The 19,601-nt window shown below is 36.9% G+C and overlaps 1 protein-coding gene across 1 annotated transcript; it reads right to left on the minus strand.

The window, feature by feature from the left end:
- Positions 1 to 4,490: 4,490 nt before the first annotated feature.
- On the minus strand, positions 4,491 to 19,522 carry LOC142986539 (uncharacterized). The gene is made up of 15 exons (XM_076135056.1): positions 19,337 to 19,522; positions 18,670 to 18,837; positions 18,481 to 18,592; positions 18,095 to 18,217; positions 17,820 to 17,968; positions 17,611 to 17,737; positions 17,386 to 17,471; positions 17,218 to 17,310; positions 7,246 to 7,371; positions 6,936 to 7,165; positions 6,620 to 6,721; positions 6,385 to 6,545; positions 6,070 to 6,153; positions 4,856 to 5,034; positions 4,491 to 4,779 (listed from the first exon to the last, which is right to left on the minus strand). Exons 1-15 carry the CDS (start codon positions 19,481 to 19,483, stop codon positions 4,663 to 4,665), a joined length of 2,004 nt encoding a protein of 667 aa, XP_075991171.1. The 5' UTR covers positions 19,484 to 19,522; the 3' UTR covers positions 4,491 to 4,662.
- Positions 19,523 to 19,601: the final 79 nt, after the last annotated feature.

The following is a 19,601-nucleotide window of genomic DNA, read 5'->3' on the forward strand; positions in this document are numbered from 1 at the left end:
TTCTTAGAAAATAATTTTCATTATTTTATATTTATATCAGCTATAAAAAAAAAGAAGCGACCCGTCTACGACGAAGTTACATGTGCCACTAATTCCTAAAATCCAGCTACTGAGGCGGAGGAGGCGAGGTAGTGCGAACTAAGAGTCGTTCATATATAATTTACTGGTTCATTTACGCCGAGTTAATCGTGGATTTGGCGGGGTCGGCGTGATTGCGTCGCTGTCCCTGACAGGACGCGGCGCCGCCGGCTCCCTGTGTGGGTTCCGCCGTCCGGGAGAACTCTTTTAGTGCCTGGGAGCAGCTTTTAACCTTCCCCTATAGGGTTCTACATGTACAGAAAGACCGAAGTACAAAAACTTTGAAAGCAAAAATTAAACAAAATTGTAAGAAATCTAACAATCATTTCGACCCAACATTTTTAAAATATACAAACACATACACATACAACAATGATTCGGTCTTTCGACATGTAGAGGCCAAGTTGAGGGAAGGTGATATTTCTGGTACGTCTAGACTGCTCTTCAGCACAGATTCGGTGGCGCCTTGCTCTCCAGACACCCTTGCTGGTCTGCAGAGCAAGCATCCGACGCCGCCTGATGACCTCATTTTCCCAGATCCGCCCGATCCAGACATGGATCATATCCTGACTACTTCGAAGGACGTCCTCGCGGCTGTGGGCTCTTTCAGGAGTGGATCGGCCGGCGGTCTCGACGGGCTAACGCCCCAACACCTGAAAGACCTTGTGAGTCCGGGCGCCGGTGAGGCCGGTTGCGAACTGCTGAAGGAGCTCACCGCTCTGATTAACTTGATGCTCTCCGGCGGTGTGGCCGGTGCCGTCGTTGACGTTTTGTATGGCGCCAATGTATGCGCCCTGCGAAAGTCGGATGGCGGCATTCGCCCTATCGCCGTCGGGTGTACCTATCGGCGTATGGCAGCAAAAATTGGTTGTAAATTTTATAAAGAACATTTGGCTTCAAAATTCCAGCCCCTTCAACTCGGTTTCGGATCAAAAGGGGGCTGTGAGGCTGCCATACACGCGCTGAGGACGTACCTTCGCTGCAGTGAAGGTGAGGTCATCCTAAAGGTTGACCTAAAGAATGCCTTCAATTCTGTGAATCGGGACACTCTGTTGACACAGGCAAAATTAAATTTAAATTTCTTTGGCAATGTTATCGGCACCCTTCTAAATTACTCTTTAAGGATAATCTTTTGGAGTCTTCAGTAGGCTGCCAACAGGTGACCCGCTTGGACCGGTCATTTTTAGCTTGGCTATTAACCCCATTATTCGGCGTCTAAATTCAAAATTTAACGTTCGGTATTTGGATGATGGTACCCTTGGGGGCGATGTAGATACCGTTTTTAATGATTTGGCTTTCCTAAAAAATGAATTCAAACGAATTGGTTTAGAACTAAATTCAAATAAATGCGAATTTTTTTTTTATAACTTACCAGACAAATCTTTGGCTTTTTCCAAATTCACTACTTTGGCTCCTAATTTGAAAATTATGCAACAAAACTCTCTTCGCCTCCTTGGGTCCCCTATTTTAGAAGACGGTTTTGAACCTTTTATAGAAGAAAAAAATCAAAATTTTAATGAAATTTCGGAACGCCTCATCAAAATTGATATTCATTCTGCATTTACTATCATTCGGTTTTGTCTTTTCGTCCCAAAATTTACACATGCCCTTAGGGCTTCGCCTTTTTGGAAAATCTCGGTTCCACTTCTCAAAATTGATAATATAATTAGAAATACACTCACCAAAATTCTCAATGTGGCCTTGGACGACCGTGCATGGCTTCAGGCTTCCTTGCCTATTCGTCTAGGAGGCCTCGGCGTCCGCAAAATTTCAGATATTAGTTTGCCTGCGTTTCTGTCCTCGGTCCACGGCACGGAAGAATTGACCAGGAAAATCTTAGCTCCTACACTGGTTAATTCTGAAGTGTCGTGTAAGACCGATGCCATGAACGCCTGGAAAATGGCCGCTCCAAACACGGATTTACCTCGAAACTTGTTCTCTCAGAGACAGTGGGACGCGCCGCTCAGCAGTTTGATTAAGGAAAATATTTTATTAACATCTTCCACTTCTGCTGAACGTGCTCGCCTTCTGGCTGTGGGAGAATGGGAATCGGGGCTTTGGCTTCAGGCTCTCCCTTCATTTAACGTTGGTACCATGCTCGATGATACCACGTTCTGCATCGCCACATGTCTTCGTTTAGGAGCCTCGTGTGTTTCTCCGCATCGTTGTCACTGCGGGGAAGCTGTCGGCGAGCTCGGGCACCATGGTCTATGGTGTAATAAGAGTGCGGGTCGTTTCCCGCGTCACGCCCACCTAAACGACATAATTCGCCGGTCTCTTGCCATCGCGGGTGTTCCAGCTCTATTAGAACCCAATGGGCTGGCGCGCGACGATGGGATGAGGCCGGACGGTATGTCGTTGTTGCCTTGGAGTATGGGCAGGCCCTTGGTTTGGGATGCAACCTGTGTCGACACCTTGGCGCCTTCCCATATTCCAGGTACGGTGGGCATTGCGGGCGCTGCTGCCGCATCAGCAGAACACCTCAAGCGGCGCAAATATAGTAACATTATTGGTAATGACGTATTTGTGCCGTTTGGGGTTGAAACCTTGGGACCGTGGGGCCCGAGTGCTCGTAGTCTCTACCGAGAGATTGCGAAGCGTCTCGTCGATGCTACGCGTGACCAGAATGCTGGCCTTTACTTTGGTCAAAGAATTAGCATTGCCATCCAACGTGGCAATGCTACCAGCATTCTGGGTACGTTACCAGTCGACGATGGTGAGGAGAAATTCTACGACCCGTGACGCACTCCTTTTGTATCCATATTAACTTAATTAAATAAGAACGATGATTCGTTCATTGTTTTTTTTTTATTATTACTACCTATTATGTTCTTTACATTAAATATTGGTTATGGACTGACTCAATTACCTCTTCACTAAAAATAATTGTTTTCCTAGAACCGGTATGACTTGGCCTTTCATCCTGTCTCGGATTATCGTTGAGTTTTGGGACACCCTGTATAAAAGAAAGTCGTGTTAGTTACACCACTTATAACTCAAGAACGGCAGAACAGATTTGGCTGAAAATTGGTAGGGAGGTAGCTTAGAGCCAGGAGATGGACATAGGATACTTTTTATCCCGCTCGACGTATTTGAACATGCTAGAAGAACAGAATATGGAAATAACAACACCAATTAGTCATGATTTCCTGGTAGCTGTGGATCTATTTTCCGATCAGAATTAAAAAATTAGGCCTAAAAAACTAAAAAACGGCTCTATAACTCTAAAAACTCTAAAAAATCTCTATAAACCTTTTCACAGTTACCAGGAGATCATGACCACTTGCTTGCTAAACAACTTTAATTTTTATAGATTTAGCTTCAAACCGACGTAGTTTCATAGAAACTTTTTCACCCCTGTTGAGGCAGAATTTCCAAAAATATTTATTGCGTCATTCTTAATTTCTAACTATATAGCCAAATATTACATTGGAACAATGCATTCATTCAAATCTATTGACTGCGTCACAAATGAAGATGAAGCCACCAACTATCCAATTGAATTTTTAAACTCTTTCGACGTGCCTGGCTTACCACCGCACAATTTACGCCTAAAGGTTGGCTCCGTAGTAATCATGTATGCTTCGAAACATAAACCAACCAAAACTATGCAACGGTACGCGTTTGGTGATTAGTAAATTGATGAACAATGTAATTTACGCTAGGATAATGATAGGAAAATTCAAAGGTGAGGAAGTTCTCATTCCGAGGATCCCGATGATCCCAACCGATATGCCGTTTGAATTTAAAAGACTTCAATTTTCGATACGTCTTGCATTTGCCATGACCATCAACAAATTACAAGGCCAATCCTTAAAAGTTTGTGGTTTAAATCTAGAACATTCATGTTTTTCACTTGGTCAATTATACGTGGCATGTTCACGGGTCGGAAGACCATCTGCGTTGTTTGTTTTTGCGCCTGATAATAAAACAAAAAATGTCGTGTATCACAAGGTACTTAAGTGAAGGGCAACCTATGTACTAAAATACACAAATAATAATGATTAATGTAGTTTTTTTTTCCAAAAAAAAAAACACAATCTGCTTATTTATTGCCATTAAGGCAGAACAAAGTTCGCCGGGTCAGCTAGTTTTTTTAATAAATACTATCCTTTTCATTTTTTATGCTATCTTTTTATACCTAAATCCAACCCTAATCGTTGCCGTGAGCGAAAACGACGCCTCATGTCTTTTGTCCTAACTCTGTTGTTTTCTGTTCTCAACGTATCTCCCTTCTTGTAAAACCGACCGCATAGTTAGCAATCAGAGACGGATTTACTTGTCGCAGCCTCTATCTATAGGATATGCAGAAGGGGCCGAGACACCTGTCGCAGTCTCCAGTCGCGGCCTTCAGCGGCGCGCAAAACCGACCTTTGTGAAGGATTGATAAAAATTACATAATAAAAAAACCATTTAAGGGTGAGATGAAATATTTTAATGTGATGCTTAAATTGCTTATATCCAATTACTTTGAATATGTATAATTGAAATCTACATACAGACATTCTCAGATAAGATTACAATAATAAGTTATTAACGATTTTGTATGGCGATCCAGTGAAGGTATTATATTAAATCAGACAACTACTGTCGTAAATCTTCTACACCAGCGTAAGTGAATGGATGGACATCATTCGGTGGATCATTCGACGATGACGGAAAATGGCCGTGAGCCCGGCGGTGATTTTGTAGTGCTGTCCCCTGGAACGAACATTATTTTATACAATCGATATCACTTGACGTTTATCGTGAGTTTGGTTTCTGTATTTATATTTACCTGGATGAATCGGTCACCGCACACTTCACAAATGTAAGGTCTATCGCCAGTATGTCGTCGCACGTGCAGAGTTAAATCGTTGCTTTGAGAGAACGCTTTGTCGCAGTACGTGCACTTATACGGCCTTTGACCAGTGTGGACACGCATGTGACGAGACAGTTTGTTACTGCGTGAAAAACCTACAACACAAGCAAAATAGTTTTATTTACTTAAATTTTCTGCAAGACGGATTTATTGCCAAAGTTTTCTTAACGAATACCATTTAGACCTTTTTTTATGATAAAAAGAAAAGTTCTAAATGGTATTCGTTTTAATAAAAAAAAAACAAAATTTAAAGATTATTTAAAAAAAATTGCGTGCACTGGTTTATTTACTGTCAATTTTATATAGCTCTCAAGGTAGTTGTGGCGCAATGAATCGAAAATTTTGATATTATACAAGTAAGAAGGAAATGTAAAGAGTATGTATACAAAAATTAATCCAGACTTGGGCACTGTAGCAAATACAGGAGAGTTATCAATATTAAAGAAAAATGAACTAGCGAGTATCATTTAATAACAGTGGAAACTAAAGATCATCATAACACATGTTTGTCTTGATCTGTCAACTGTGTAGAAACTCTTAGGACGAGAAATTTTCAGGCAGTTTCAATGTATCAAATTAGTTTCAATTATATCGAAAACTAGCTTACGCCCGCGACTTCGTCCGCGTGAAAAGGTTTCCTAAAGTCTCAGCCCGATCGATTTTAAATTAAAATCCTTCCTTAGCGGATGCCTACGTCAGAACATCTATCTGCATGCCAAATTTCAGCTCGATCCGTCCAGTAGTTTGGGCTGTGCGTTGATAGATCACTATGTCAGTCAGTGACCTTTGAGTTTTATATTAGATGTCTAAAAACTTTTGGGACGAGAAAGTTTCAAGCAGTTTCAATGTATCAAATTAGTCTCAATTATATTAAAAATGTATTTGTTTTACATCACCTTCGCCACAAATACGACAGAGGCAAGTCAAAACTCTTAGGACGAGAAAGTTTCAAGCAGTGTCAATGTATCAAATTAATGTCAATTGTATTAAAAATGAATTTGTTTTACATCATCTTTGCCACAAACACGACAGATGCAAGTCTAAAAACTCTTAGGACGAGGAAGTTTCAGGCAGTTTCAATGTATCAAATTAATATCAATTGTATTAAAAATGTATGTGTTTTACCTCACCTTTGCCACAAACACGACAGATGCAAGGTTTTTCTCCGGTGTGCGATCGCCTATGACATTGTAAGTCTGATGATCTCGGAAAACCTAAAATCGATAATAATCACGGTATGTTAGAAAACAGACACGTCGCAGAGTTTTTAAGAGTGAGTACAAGTTATGGTTACCACAAATCTACGAAAACTTAACATGGGACCACATTGTCAACGAAACTTTACAATATTAGTTTTGTGAATAGATATTATGTGAATACCACGACCAATTTCCTTTGTAGTGTTTTATTTCAAATGTTTATAATGACACCAAATAGAATCTAACCTTTGCCGCAAAAATCGCATTTGTATGGTTTTTCGCCCGTGTGCCGACGCATATGGACTATCAAATTGGAAGAGTTGGAGAAGCTGCGACCGCAATAGAGGCACAGCGAAGTACTTGACGAACCTTTGTCACGCTCAACGTCATGCACTCGCTTATGAGACCTAAAAATAACCGATTCAAATATAGTAATTATTCTAGCAACACGAACAATTTAACCTATAAGGATAGTACTGACCGTAAATTGTCACTCCGATGAAACTTTTTCTCGCAGACATCGCATTCGAAATATTTTTCGTTTGGCATGTGGATTTTAGTGTGTTTTACTAGCAAGTCTCGCCTGTAAGTTAAACAATTGTTTAAAAACCTTTCAGCGTAAGGACAACATGCAGGCAGGGTGCAGAATACCAAGTATATCAGGACAAGATGGACAGCTGTAATGAACGTTTTATAAAAGGTATTTTTACAAAACGTTTATTACAGTGACAAGATTCAACGGCTAAATATTAAGTCAATTTACTAAGTATCAATAATGCACTATTTTTATAACTTACTTGTTGAAACATCGGTTGCAAGTGTCACACTGAAACTGTCTGTCATCACGTTTGGTTTTAGTATCTACAAATTTGACTGAAACGCTTTGGCCTTCGTGGTATCTAAGAATATGTTTGTTCAAAGATATTTCGTACGAGAATTTGAGTCCGCAAGTGGTGCATTTATATTTTCTTTCAAGTTGTTTGCATATACCTCTATGTCGAGCGGCAGACCTCAAAGACGCAAAAGCCTAAAAAAACAAATAAACAGATGGAAAGACGAAACAAATTGTATTATTGATGGTACGTAAAGTCAAGTTTAGAAAAATACCTTGGTGCAGAGATTGCAACGCAGGGATAACTCTGGGTGCTCAGCATCATGGTGATTAATAAGATATTTTTCTTGAAGAAATACGCAACTGCAAGCAGAACAAATGTGAAGTGACGCAACGCTTTCCTGGAAAAGAATAAAACGGTTGCATGACTATTACAGGTAACTGGATAGTCGGAAAAAGACCACAATTTATTACGATAGGATTCATCGCAATGCTAAATGCTCTTCTTAGAGAAACGTATATTTTTTACTGATGTGCCAACTCGGGATAAACACCACTAGAATTAACTCGAGTTAACATTCATGAATAAGAAAAAAAAAACGCAGCATTATATTCATCATAAATAATGGTTGGATTGGTTTGGTTGGTGAAATATGCACAATGATGTCACACATATCAAATTGTGCTTTACATCGCAAATTGGACTTTCTGCGTAGTGGACATTTTGCGACCAGTTGACATTTTGAGAAGTGGACATTTTGCGTCTGAGCCCTGTCTGCCATATTGACTGAACAGCATGATCAATACGGTGATGTAAAACAAGTGAGGAATTCCGAGCAATGAGCGAGTGGACTCGTTCGTTAGGGAGTCTGTCATTGGAGACAAATATTTGCGATTTAAATTAGAGAAGCGTTGGACTAAGAATTCCAAGGAGACTACGTTAAAAATAAAATAACTTATTATATAAAAACGTGTGTCTCATACAAAAAGTCACGGACTTATTGACCTGCCCTCGTAACTAAGGAAAACTATAAATTGAAAACCACCTTGGTCTCCAGTAAAAATTAAGAATCGAGATCACTGGCAAAGCGAGTGAAAATGTGAAATCAAATATTTTTTGCTCCTTTTGATTGCAATCAGTACTTTTGAAGGAACGATGGGTACGAAAAAGTATCAGTTGCTCCTTCAAAAATAACTAATAAATAAACTACCTACTGAGAATAAACGATTTTGATGTTAATGATGTTTGGTGAAATCACAGAAATCGTAACCTATTTTCAATTTCTTCCCACACCCAGGGAAGCAAGTCGGTGTGAAGATCAAAAATCAAAACCAAGCCTTTTCGAAAAAACGACGAAAATAGAAAATATTTTTTACTGTTGATTGAAAATATTGCGCAAAGCGCTCAATTTAAAATCTTGCTTGAAAATAAAATATCAATAATTTCAAGCAATATTTACCGCAACATATATTTTGAACAAAATATACTTAGTCTGGCCATAAATACTGTTACAGTTAAAAATACAAAAAATAAATAAACACTTTTACATTATACAATGTTTTGGGATATAAAAATGGAGTGGGGTGATAAAGAGAAGAGAATCGCTGTGATTCCTCTCCGTTCCCTTGGGTTTAGACAAATGTTTGTTTACCGGGAAATTAATAGGTACAATGAGGCTTCCTCTGTTTGCGACAGAAAAAGATCTGGGCGTCCACGTAGTGTTCGTAGGAAAAAGGTAGTCAAAGCAGTAAGGGAAATAATTCGAAGAAATCCTGTCCGAAAGCAAAATATTGTATCTCGGGAAATGAATATAGCACCTAGAACCATGTCGCGTATTTTAAAAGATGACTTAGGACTTGCAGCCTATAAAAAATGCACTGCACTGGTCATTTCTTAGCAGATAAGTTTAAGATGAATAGGGTGGTAGAATCTAAACAACTACTGAAGCGGTACGTAAAGGGACGTCACAGAAAAAAAATGTTTGCGGATGAGAAAAATTTAACAATTTTTACAACAATACTACCGTATTTGAGCTCAAAGCTATAAGAAAGCTTCCCAATTAGTCGACAGAGTGGGCATTTTACGACTTCAGTGATGGTTTGGGGTGCCAGCTATGAAGGAGTGACTGAGCCATACTTTTGTGAAAAAGGTATCAAAACATTGGCACAAGTGTATCAAAGAGAATGTAATTAAGCCCCTTAACAACACCAATTTCAATAACCAAGTAACGTCCTTCCAGCAAGACTCGACGCCGGGTCCTGAAGCTCGGTTCACGCAGTCTTGGTTAGAACCAAGTCGTCTAGTCCTAATCTTAATCCGCGGGATTATGATTTATGGTCAGTTTTAGAGAATACAGCTTGCTCTAAACACCATAATAATTTGGAGTCCCTAAAACAATCTATACGATTGGCAGTGAAGAATTTCCCCATGAAAAGAGTGCGTAATTGTATTGATAACTGGCCTCAACGTTTAAAGCACTGTATTACAGCCAATAGCGACCACATCGAATAAGCTTTTTATATTTTTAACTGTTTTATATTTATGTATTAAACTATGACACTGTAAAAGTAATAAACGTTATTTGCATTTTTTTTTCTTTCTTACAATATTTATGGCAACACTAGGTATACTTGAGACACAAGTCGAAAAATACGAAGTGAAACCACTGAATTCTATTTAAATGTATGTTCTTTTATAAATTTCGTACTTATGTACACATATTTAAAGTAAGAGAATTATTAAAGTTCTTCTAAATTATAATTATTCTAGACCAGCGATCCAGTCCAGTACTGGATTGCTTACTGGAAAAATGTAAACCGGCACTGGAATGAACTGAATCCAGTACGCATTCCAGTCCAGTAATTGGATTCGCGGTCTACGTTTCAATCCAGTGCAACTGGAATAATGTAGACAGCCAATCCAGTGTCATTCCAGTGCTAACGAAGTGCACACGAGTTGGTTGTTTTGGCGAAGAAAGGATATACCAATGGTGAAGAAGTTATCTAAAGATGAAACTGTTAACTTTATCACTATACTATACAGAGAAAATCCGTGTTCATGGGATATAACATCAGAACATTACAAAAACAAAGCTATGCGCCAGACTGCTTTACAAAATCTACGCATTGGTATGAAAATTGAAATTCGCTGATCCAAATTCTCACCCAAATCCGTTCCCTTTTTTCTAAGCCTTATCAACCTCATCAATAACTTTTCAACTTCATTAATATTTTTTTATTTGTAGCGAGAGTGATTGAGCACGTCTAAAACATTTTCCAAGCTGATCACTTTTTGTAATCATTGGCTTCTAAATAACTGGAATAATGTAAACGAAACGAATCCAGTCTAACACTGGCCTGAATCGCTGGACTGGAATAATGTAAGCCGGGCCTTTTCAACTTCATTAATACTTATTCCTTCTTATAATATCGTTTGGTAATTATCTAAAGCGAAATTGACTTTTTAGGAAGTGGTCCTTCCGTGTCAAAAGATGCCCAGAGAGTAACAAAGATAATTTCAGAAATATTCCATGGTGTGTATTTGTAACTATATTCAAAGTGCTGAATACTTAAAAACAATCAAAATAATATATTTTTTAATTATTCTGGCCTTATCGTGGATGTATAAAATGGTCTTCAGAAATCATTGTTATCACATAATAATGTTTTCAGTTTACTCGTTAGTAACCATTTCATCTCACCAACAGAAATGTGACGAACGATTTAAATTGCAAACAAAACTAAACGTTGTGCTTTCATGACAAAGTTACTTTTCCTTTTCCTTATTGATTATTTGCTGAAAAGCTTATTCGTTTAAAAACGCAACTGTGCCTATGTTTCGTTGAAAGGAATACAATTGGCAGAATATAAAATGTTTATTTTCTATCAATCGTATTGCTTACAAAAAAAAATATTCCGTATATCATTTATGACGTGTATATTGACAAATGCCTTTTTAATGCCCCTAGGGCGTTTGTCCGCCGTTTCGTAAATAGCGAAAAAAATTAAATACGATATTTATTCATTAATAGAAATTATGAAGTAAAGAATGTTTGTGGGATAAAACCAAGGAAGTGTCCAAAGATAAAGATTTGCGTAGAAATGCATGGCGCGATGTTTGTGCCTTTTTAGAGCCGAACTTTGAGGATTTGGACCAGAAAAACAAAGACGAAATTAGTAAGTACATGAGCGAAATCGGTCGCGGTGGACAAACGATCGCCATTACGGCGTATTAAACTCGGCCCGAAATAATCTCGTTCTCGGTGACGGTCCGGTGACGGTCCGGTGACGGCGGCAGTGGACAAACGCCTTAAGACAAGTATCTAAAACGTTACAGTCAATCTGGGTAACTTTGAATCATTTGGGTAACATTGACAGTGGGATTGGTTTCATATGAAAAAATAATCGAAACTAGTTCATATTCCCACTGTCAATGTTACCCAAATGATTCAAAGTTATCCAGATTGACGTTACTCAATTAACTTTTCTTCGTACTTGATAGCTTAGGACTACCTTAACACCTTTCTTTTATATTTAGGTTTTAGTACAAACAATATAATTTACAAGTTCACAATAGTTTTAATTACATTTTTTTGGTCATTATTGCCCTAAGTATTATATTTTCTGTCTTTGTTCTATTCCTTTTGTTATTTCGGTCATACAATTGAGTTTTTTAAGATCTGATTTAGACTCTCACTAGACTTTTTGAAAAAGGGTCATTCTGCAAATGCGACATTCTGCGACAGCGACTTAATGAGAAAAAAACTTTTGGCACTCAGGAATAATTTGACGAAATAGACGTTTACGCCCCATTTTTGGTACTCTGATAGTAAAGCCATATCCATCAGTATACCAAGAATAGCAGCAGACATACCAGCAAAGCATTATTTTTTACGTTACAGTCAATCTAGGTAACTTTGAATCATTTGGGTTATATAAGTTTGCAATTGCAAACTTTTATCAATTGTGTTGATTCCCACTGCCAATTGATAAAAGTTTGCAACAAACTTATATCAATTGTGTTGGTTGCCCACTGTCAATGTTGCCCAAATTATTCAAAGTTACCCAGATTGACCTTACCAACTTAAATATATTTTCGATCTAGAACCTAAAATAATATTACTTTTATAACTTCCTATACCTATATGTATAGGTAGTATTATTTTTATCAAAAATACATTGTCATAAAAATAGTTCTATATCTCTACATCACAAACACTTCGGAACTTTTAATTTCCGAAAGGACTGCTGTCTTAACAATTTCTATTTCAATAGAAAATACCGTACTCAATATCCGCGTACTGACTGACCAAGCAGCCTGGCTAGGGAATATCTAGGTCTCTTTTCTTTCAGATCGAAATGAGCGGGACCGAGATATTGCCTCGCGAGGCTGTTCGGTCAGACAGTACGCAGCTGTCGGGAATTTTTTATAAGTTTAGATCTATATAATTTGTCTGTTTTTAATTTAAATGTATAATAAAGGAACCTTTAAAGAAATAATAAAACATTTACGTCCAAACCACATGTTTTACCTTTTTCATGAGAGAAATGTGAAAACGTGAAGATTGAACGTAAATGTGTACCTATACGTCGCCGTACCCCCAGCTTAACTGGTAATATAGTTTAAAAATATTTACGGAGGCCAACCGATTCGTTATTTTAACTGATAAGACAGTGTGCAAAATTTAATTCAGAACAATTATAAGAACTCCGTTTGAAGATAAAAAAAATTAGGAAACAATTATATAAAACGCAAGAAAGAGAGAACCACAAAAATTTAAGAATACACAATTATAATCTTCCCTTCAGCCGTGTATGATACCAAAGTTTGGTAACCAGTATCATACAAAGAAAAAAATATCGTTGTAGGATACTGGTATCCAAGTGATAGGGATTTTTAGTTTTATGTTACCGAGTATCAGCTCAGGAAAATATCACATAATTACAAGTGAGTACTTAACATTTCATCGGCTGTTGTACCTTTATTTTTTTGTTTAGGTACTAAGAGACACGACACAGCTAACTTACAAGGTATTATTTTATATGATAAATTCCCGATTCAAGCAGTGGCTACCAGAAACAATTACTGTTGACTTCGAGTTGGCTCCAATTAAAGCTGTTCGAATAGTTTTCCCAAACTTTGATGTTAAGGGATGTTATTATCATCTGAATAGGTGTTTATTTAGAAATGCTAAATCGCTAAAATTAACCACAAGGGTAAAAAAAGGCATGTAGCCAGGTGTGCTGGCCTTGCACGTTTACCCAAAGCCTATTTTCAAAATGGGTATGAATATGTTTTGTCAAAGAGTCCGCCTGGAGAAGAGGTAACAACATTTAACAATATTTCACAAACCAATGGATGGCAAAGACTGACTTCGAAAAAAATTGCTGTTGTTCATCATCTAAAATACTTAATACTAAGAATATAGAAGGTTGGCACAGTCGCCTTAACAGAAATATTGGACGTAAAAGACCAGAAGTGGATAATGACATAACTAGTTAGGGTTCTCATCTCAGTATTGAGTTGGGAAACTACCCTTTTGCTTATCAGTTTTGCCAAGTTGGTTACATAGGCAGAATGTTATATTCTTTACTGGATACTGGTTACCAAACATAATGAAGGGTATCAGAAAAATAATAAATCCTATCACTTGGATACCAGTATCCTACAACGATCATTTTTTCTTCGTATGATACTGGTTACCAAACTCTGGTATCATACACGGCCGAAGCGATAATCCCAAATCGCTAAACAAATTATTTTTAACTTATAAGTGTAAGCTCTGATTAGTTACAGTGTTTTGTCTTTTTCTCGCATATACAGTTACAAAACACTCCATACATAATCAGAATTTTGGTACCTACACGAAGTTTATTAGTAAAACAGTATAGGTTCTTAAAAATTTGTAGTTTTATAGAAAAATTACACCCCATAATAAGGCCATTTAGAACTTTTTTTCAAGTGTCATGCCGCATCATTGTTTTCTATTAAACTCCGAAGTAATTCGGAATTTCCCGTTTTAGAACAATAGCAATAAGGCGTCCCTTATAAAAATATTGGAAAAGAAGCAAAAATTGCGAAGATCAATGTGAAACCAACAAAGAACCACTGTTATACAATACAACACTGTTGTACAACATAGGCCATTTTCAATGATAAAGACCTATGATAGATACATAAAATTTATTGAAGTTGGTATAATATTTACAATTACATTTCAAATAAACAACAATAAACTTACTAAATATACAAATAGATAAAAAATAAATAATAGAAACCAAACAAGTATTAAAATAGAAAAAAACATGGGAAGCGCACTACGCGTCGTAGTACTCTTCCACATCGCTGTCAATCGGGAACGTTCCCAGAATGCTGGCAGCATTGCCACGTTGTATGGCAATGCTCAATCTTTGTCCCAAGAAAACGCCAGCATTCTGGTCACGGGAACTGTCGACTAGGCGTTTGGTAATTTCCTTAAAGAGTAAGTGGGCGCTAGGGCCCCATGATCCCAGCGTCTCGACCCGGAACGGCTCAAACACACAGTCACCAACAAGACTACTGTATTTGCGCCGCTTGAGGTCTTCGGCAGCCGCAGCAGCAGCTCCAGCAGCACCGGCCGTCCTTGGAAGATGAGACGACGCAAGGGTGTCGGCGCAAGTTGCGTCCCACACCAAAGGCCGTCCCATCCTCCAAGGCATCAACGACATACCGTCCGGCCTCTTCCGGTCGTCGCGCGCCAGCCAATTAGGTTCTAAGATGGCTGGCATTCCAGCGGCGCAAGAGACCGGCGAATGATGTCGTTGAGGTGTGTGTGTCGGGGTATTCGGCCAGAGCTCCTACCGCACGAAAGACCATGGTGCCCAAGACGGTCGACAGCTTCCCCGCAGTGACAACGATGCGGAGAAACAATCAGAGCACCTAAACGCAGGCAAGTGGCGATGCGAAAAGTGGCATCGTCCAACTTCATGCCTACGTTGGACGATGGCAGTGCCTGAAGCCAAAGCCCCGATTCCCACTTTCCCACAGCCAACAGGCGAGCACGCTCGGCGGGATTGGATTAAGTATTGATGAGGTTTTTCCTGACCAACCCGCAGAGCGGCGCATCCCACTGTCTCTGGGAGGACAGGTTTCGGGGTAAATCAGTAGACGGAGCGGTCATCTTCCAAACGTTCACAGCGTCGGTCTTGCACGACACTTCAGAGTCAACCAGTGTAGGGATTAGAATTTTCCTGGTTAACTCTTCCGTGTCGTGGACCGAAGACAAGAACGCAGGTAGACTAATATCGGAAATTTGCGGACGCCGAGGCCACCCAAGCGGATGGGTAGGCAGGCTTGACTACATGCTCGGTCGTCCAGGACCACATTTAAAATTTTGCATAAGTAACATGTTTTTAATGACATTATCAATTTTAATAAGGGGTGATAGGTTCTTCCAAAAGGGTGAGGATCTGAGGCATGGGTAAATTTAGGAACGAACAGACAATCCCGAATGATAGTAAAAGCCGACTGTTAGTTAATATTGACCTATGATTAAATTCGACAAAAGCTTTTGCGTTACAATAAGAGAAAATAAATACAGACTTGACTATTGATTTAAATTATATTAAAACCTCTTCATGATTAATAATGTAATAAAACTTTACTTAATACAAAATTATAAAAGTTTTAGTACACTATTAATTTTGAAGAATTAATAAGATATTAATTTCAACATTTATTTTTGCAAGTGGTAGCAGTGTTGGATTAAGTTTTTTTTTCAGTGAATTGATTACTCATGACTCATTTAGTGGTATAACTAATTTAGTCATGATTAATTAAATAATCAGTAAGAAAAATCATCGTCATAATTAAATAATTTACCCATCATAAATCATAATTTTCGATTAATAAATTAATATACTAAAAATACTAAGCTAGGCTTGTTTAATGTAGTTTGAGTTTCATTTCATTTCATTTTTGTTAAACTGAACAAATCTATAAAAATACTAGCGGACCCGACAGACGTTGTCCTGTCTAATAAATTAAAAATTAACTAAAAAAACAGTGTCCAGCGGACAAAATTGTAAATCTAAACCATTCTCAGATTCCCTTGAACACACACAAAAAATTTCATCAAAATCGGTCCAGTCGTTTAAGAGAAGTTCAGTGACATACACACTTACAGAAGAATTATATATATAAAGATAACTCATTATCACCTTAAGTTGCCTGACTAAAAACAAGACAGCAGAAAACGACGAGATTTTTATTTTAATTCAGCCTCTGTGAGCGAAAATAATGATTCCACAACTCAGGAAAAAAGACGATAACTGCGGAAAATAGTACAGATGTAAGCCTTTTACACCGTTACTTGTAACAGCGTAATTTTAAATATTTACTTAGTCCTTAGAAATTTATTGACGACTAAATAACTAATGCCAACACTAATCAATCTTCAATCACGACACACGATTGAAATTTGTTCGGCATTACTTATAAGCCATGATTAATAATTAAATATCAATCAAACTGAATTTTGTGACCTCGGTGGTAGTAAATATGCAGCCAAATTCAAGAAAATCACTTATCTTTTGCCACGAAATAACCTACGGGAGCGAAGTAACGCAATGAATCTGCGAGGCACAGCAAAAATACAATACATTAAGGTTTACCATATTCCAGATTAATTTAATTTTTACAGCTGAATTTTTAGGCTTAATACGGATAGTATAGTCCATTTAGGATTGTTAACTAAATAAGACCTAAATCGGCTAGGTACTAAACCATAGTAAGCCTACACTAGTATAATTTTGTTATAGATTATTTATTATCAAACCAATAGCACAATCAATAGTAGTTATTTTGTCCACTATTATTTATTCGCATAGCCAGTTCCTAAGATTAAACGCACAGCAACTCAGCCTGGATAATAATTAAACTGTTAATTGTCAGGAACAAATTATTTTAGATATGTAAAATGTAAATCGACACAGTGCATTAAGAGAGCAGTCGTTCATATTGCAACGCGGAAAGACCGTTCATCGAATTTTGCTGATATATTACTTGAATAACCAACTTGGTGGTAAACAAAATATTCATATGGATTTCAAAATGCAATATTGAATACGAAAAGAGCTTGACTTAAATAACCAAACATAAGAAATGGGCCCACTTCCACTCACTGTATGTGAGTGGAAGTAGACCCATTTCTCAGCAGTTAAATTTCATAACGATAGCAGATATGAAACACAAATAGTTAAATACAAACCATATCGGTGTTTGATTCTATCAGTTCTTGCAATGTTATTTCTGACAGAAAACTTAATTGTTTTTTACGATCAGCTTCAGTATTTGATGACTCCTGAAAATAAATGAGATAAATATACAATTTGAAAAGTGGTAAGTTCAAATTTCAAAAATCTATACAACAACATACTTTTTCTTCAATGCAACTGTGTTTGTCAAACATTTTTCTTTCTAGATATATTTTTTTACATAATACACAACACAGCACTTTCATATCTGAAACAAAAATAACAATCTTATAAGTATTAACACATAACAACAATAAGAAACTCATTAGGAACAATAAGGAACTCAAACTTTGTCACATTTTATTAAAAATATTATTTGCATACTACTTATTATTTGAATAACCTACCTTTATGAGTTAATAAATGACTTCCTAATTCTTCTTTGGTTTTGAAATACTCTTTGCACGATGAGCATTCCATTTTATTCAAAGGTCTGACGTAGAGTCCATTCTCTGATAATTTATCAATAACCGCCTAAAAATAATAAAATATATTTAATATTTAGATGGCAAACACTTGAATTTGAGTACTTTTATGTAAGCCATGATACACTTACACTGGTTAACAATCTCTTAGGTCGCCCTCTTTTCTTTGGACCCATAACATCGGAATGATATTCCCACATATGTTTGGTTAAATTGTCTGCACCATCATAGCAAGTACCGCAGAGAGGACAATATGTACTGCCTAGATCATCACGTTCAACTAAAACAAACAGAATTATTATTTATAATCTAATAAGCTTACTATATGATTATGCATCACAACATACTAAAGATTGAACAAGGTAAACGCATTAATGAACAGTATTAACAAGAATACAAAACTTACCTTTAATACATTTCTTCTTCTGATGATCTTCAAATTTGTCCAGGCTATCAAACTTAACCAAACAGTTCTTACATTCATGAAAAATCTTAGTATTTGGCACAGTGCTTTCAGATTTTACAGGTTCTGAAAACAAATTACGTATGTCTACTATTATAATTGCTATTATGAAGAGATTGCATGAGACCTTTCTCAAAGCCAGGTTCAGTTTAAATAAATAAATTACCTAATAAAACATAATATCTATTCAAAGATGAGTAAAGGATAAAGGAAATGTATATGTTGTTCCTTGAAGCTATCCATGGATAGAGATTTCAGTCTTAACATTTATAAAGCTGTAAATTTGTGAGTAGGTATAACAGATATAGTAAGTAATAAATCCAACAGACCTAGATCATTCAATTGAGGCCCGCTATTTGTTGAAGCATTAAACTCACTATCTGTAAAATCATCTTGTTCATTTGATGATGTATCTTCAGATTTAACTGCAGCATCATTAAGCTGAAACCACATAAGTGTTATAAAATACCCTATACAGCTAAAATATACTCTAAAGTTTAGTAAATCCGACATCTCACTTTGCCAGCAGCATGGTTTTGTATCGACCAGTCCTGTATTTCTTTTTTAATCATTCCTTGAAGACATATGAGCGCCTCTTCAGATTTTTTCTTAAACTCAAAAGCTCTAACAGCCTTCTCTGTACATTCACTACAAATTGTTCGTGGAAACCCATCATTCCGTATAATCTAAAAGTCCAGAAAAAAATCCTATGTTACTATTATGTATATGGTTCTTGTTACTCCCCGAAGGTATTTTAGGTCCACGACCAGGATACTTTTGAGGAGTCATAGGAACACTATGTAAGTACTTGGCCAAATACCTTATAATCTATCCATTTTATCATTGTTCTATTACATATATAAAATTATATTTTAAATAGAATAGAAAAGAAAAATTGCGCCAAAGAAAAACAAATTATAGATTAGAAAAAAATATCAGCAATAACTATTGCTTTTGCTTATAGACTAGACTAAACTAAAAATTTTATATTTATAGATGGAACAATACTTGTTATCTGTAGTAAATACTCGGTATTTTGTACTAAATCAATCAAATAGTGTCATACGAATGAAATAAATTTCTTACGAATTTATGCAATATGCTATACTATTATTACAAGACATAAAATCAAAGAAACAGAAAATAGCAAAGAAAACAACAATAAAAATTAAGCCTACATTTTACCTTCAAACCAGTTACTGAAATAACAATGTAGTCTAGTGAGATATTTTGAATATAGGTTTCAAAGATTGGGAGCAATTCACTATCCTTCACTAAACATGTTCTACACAATTCTTCAATCTTTATTTCTGTTTTATTTGAAGAAGCCATTTTCTATTCTACTCCGCTGTTTGAGTTACATTTTTTTTAAGTACTAGTGTTACCTGTATACTGGCAGGCACTAGAAATCGACTAAATAATTGGTTAATTTTGTGAGGTAGCCGGACGT

The sequence above is a fragment of the Anticarsia gemmatalis genome, chromosome Z (assembly GCF_050436995.1).
Source record: "Anticarsia gemmatalis isolate Benzon Research Colony breed Stoneville strain chromosome Z, ilAntGemm2 primary, whole genome shotgun sequence".
NCBI classification, from domain to species: Eukaryota; Metazoa; Arthropoda; class Insecta; order Lepidoptera; family Erebidae; genus Anticarsia; species Anticarsia gemmatalis.

What these genes read in the sequence shown, in the direction of transcription:
- LOC142986539 (XM_076135056.1), bottom strand. Translation starts at nt 19,483, where the DNA reads ATGGCTTCTTCAAATAAAACAGAAATAAAGATTGAAGAATTGTGTAGA. An exon ending in CTAAGAGATTGTTAACCAGT is followed by an intron (nt 17,738 to 17,819) that starts GTAAGTGTATCA and finishes TATTATTTTTAG; the next exon opens with GCGGTTATTGATAAATTATC. An exon ending in ATGCGATTTTTGCGGCAAAG is followed by an intron (nt 6,154 to 6,384) that starts GTTAGATTCTAT and finishes TATCGATTTTAG; the next exon opens with GTTTTCCGAGATCATCAGAC.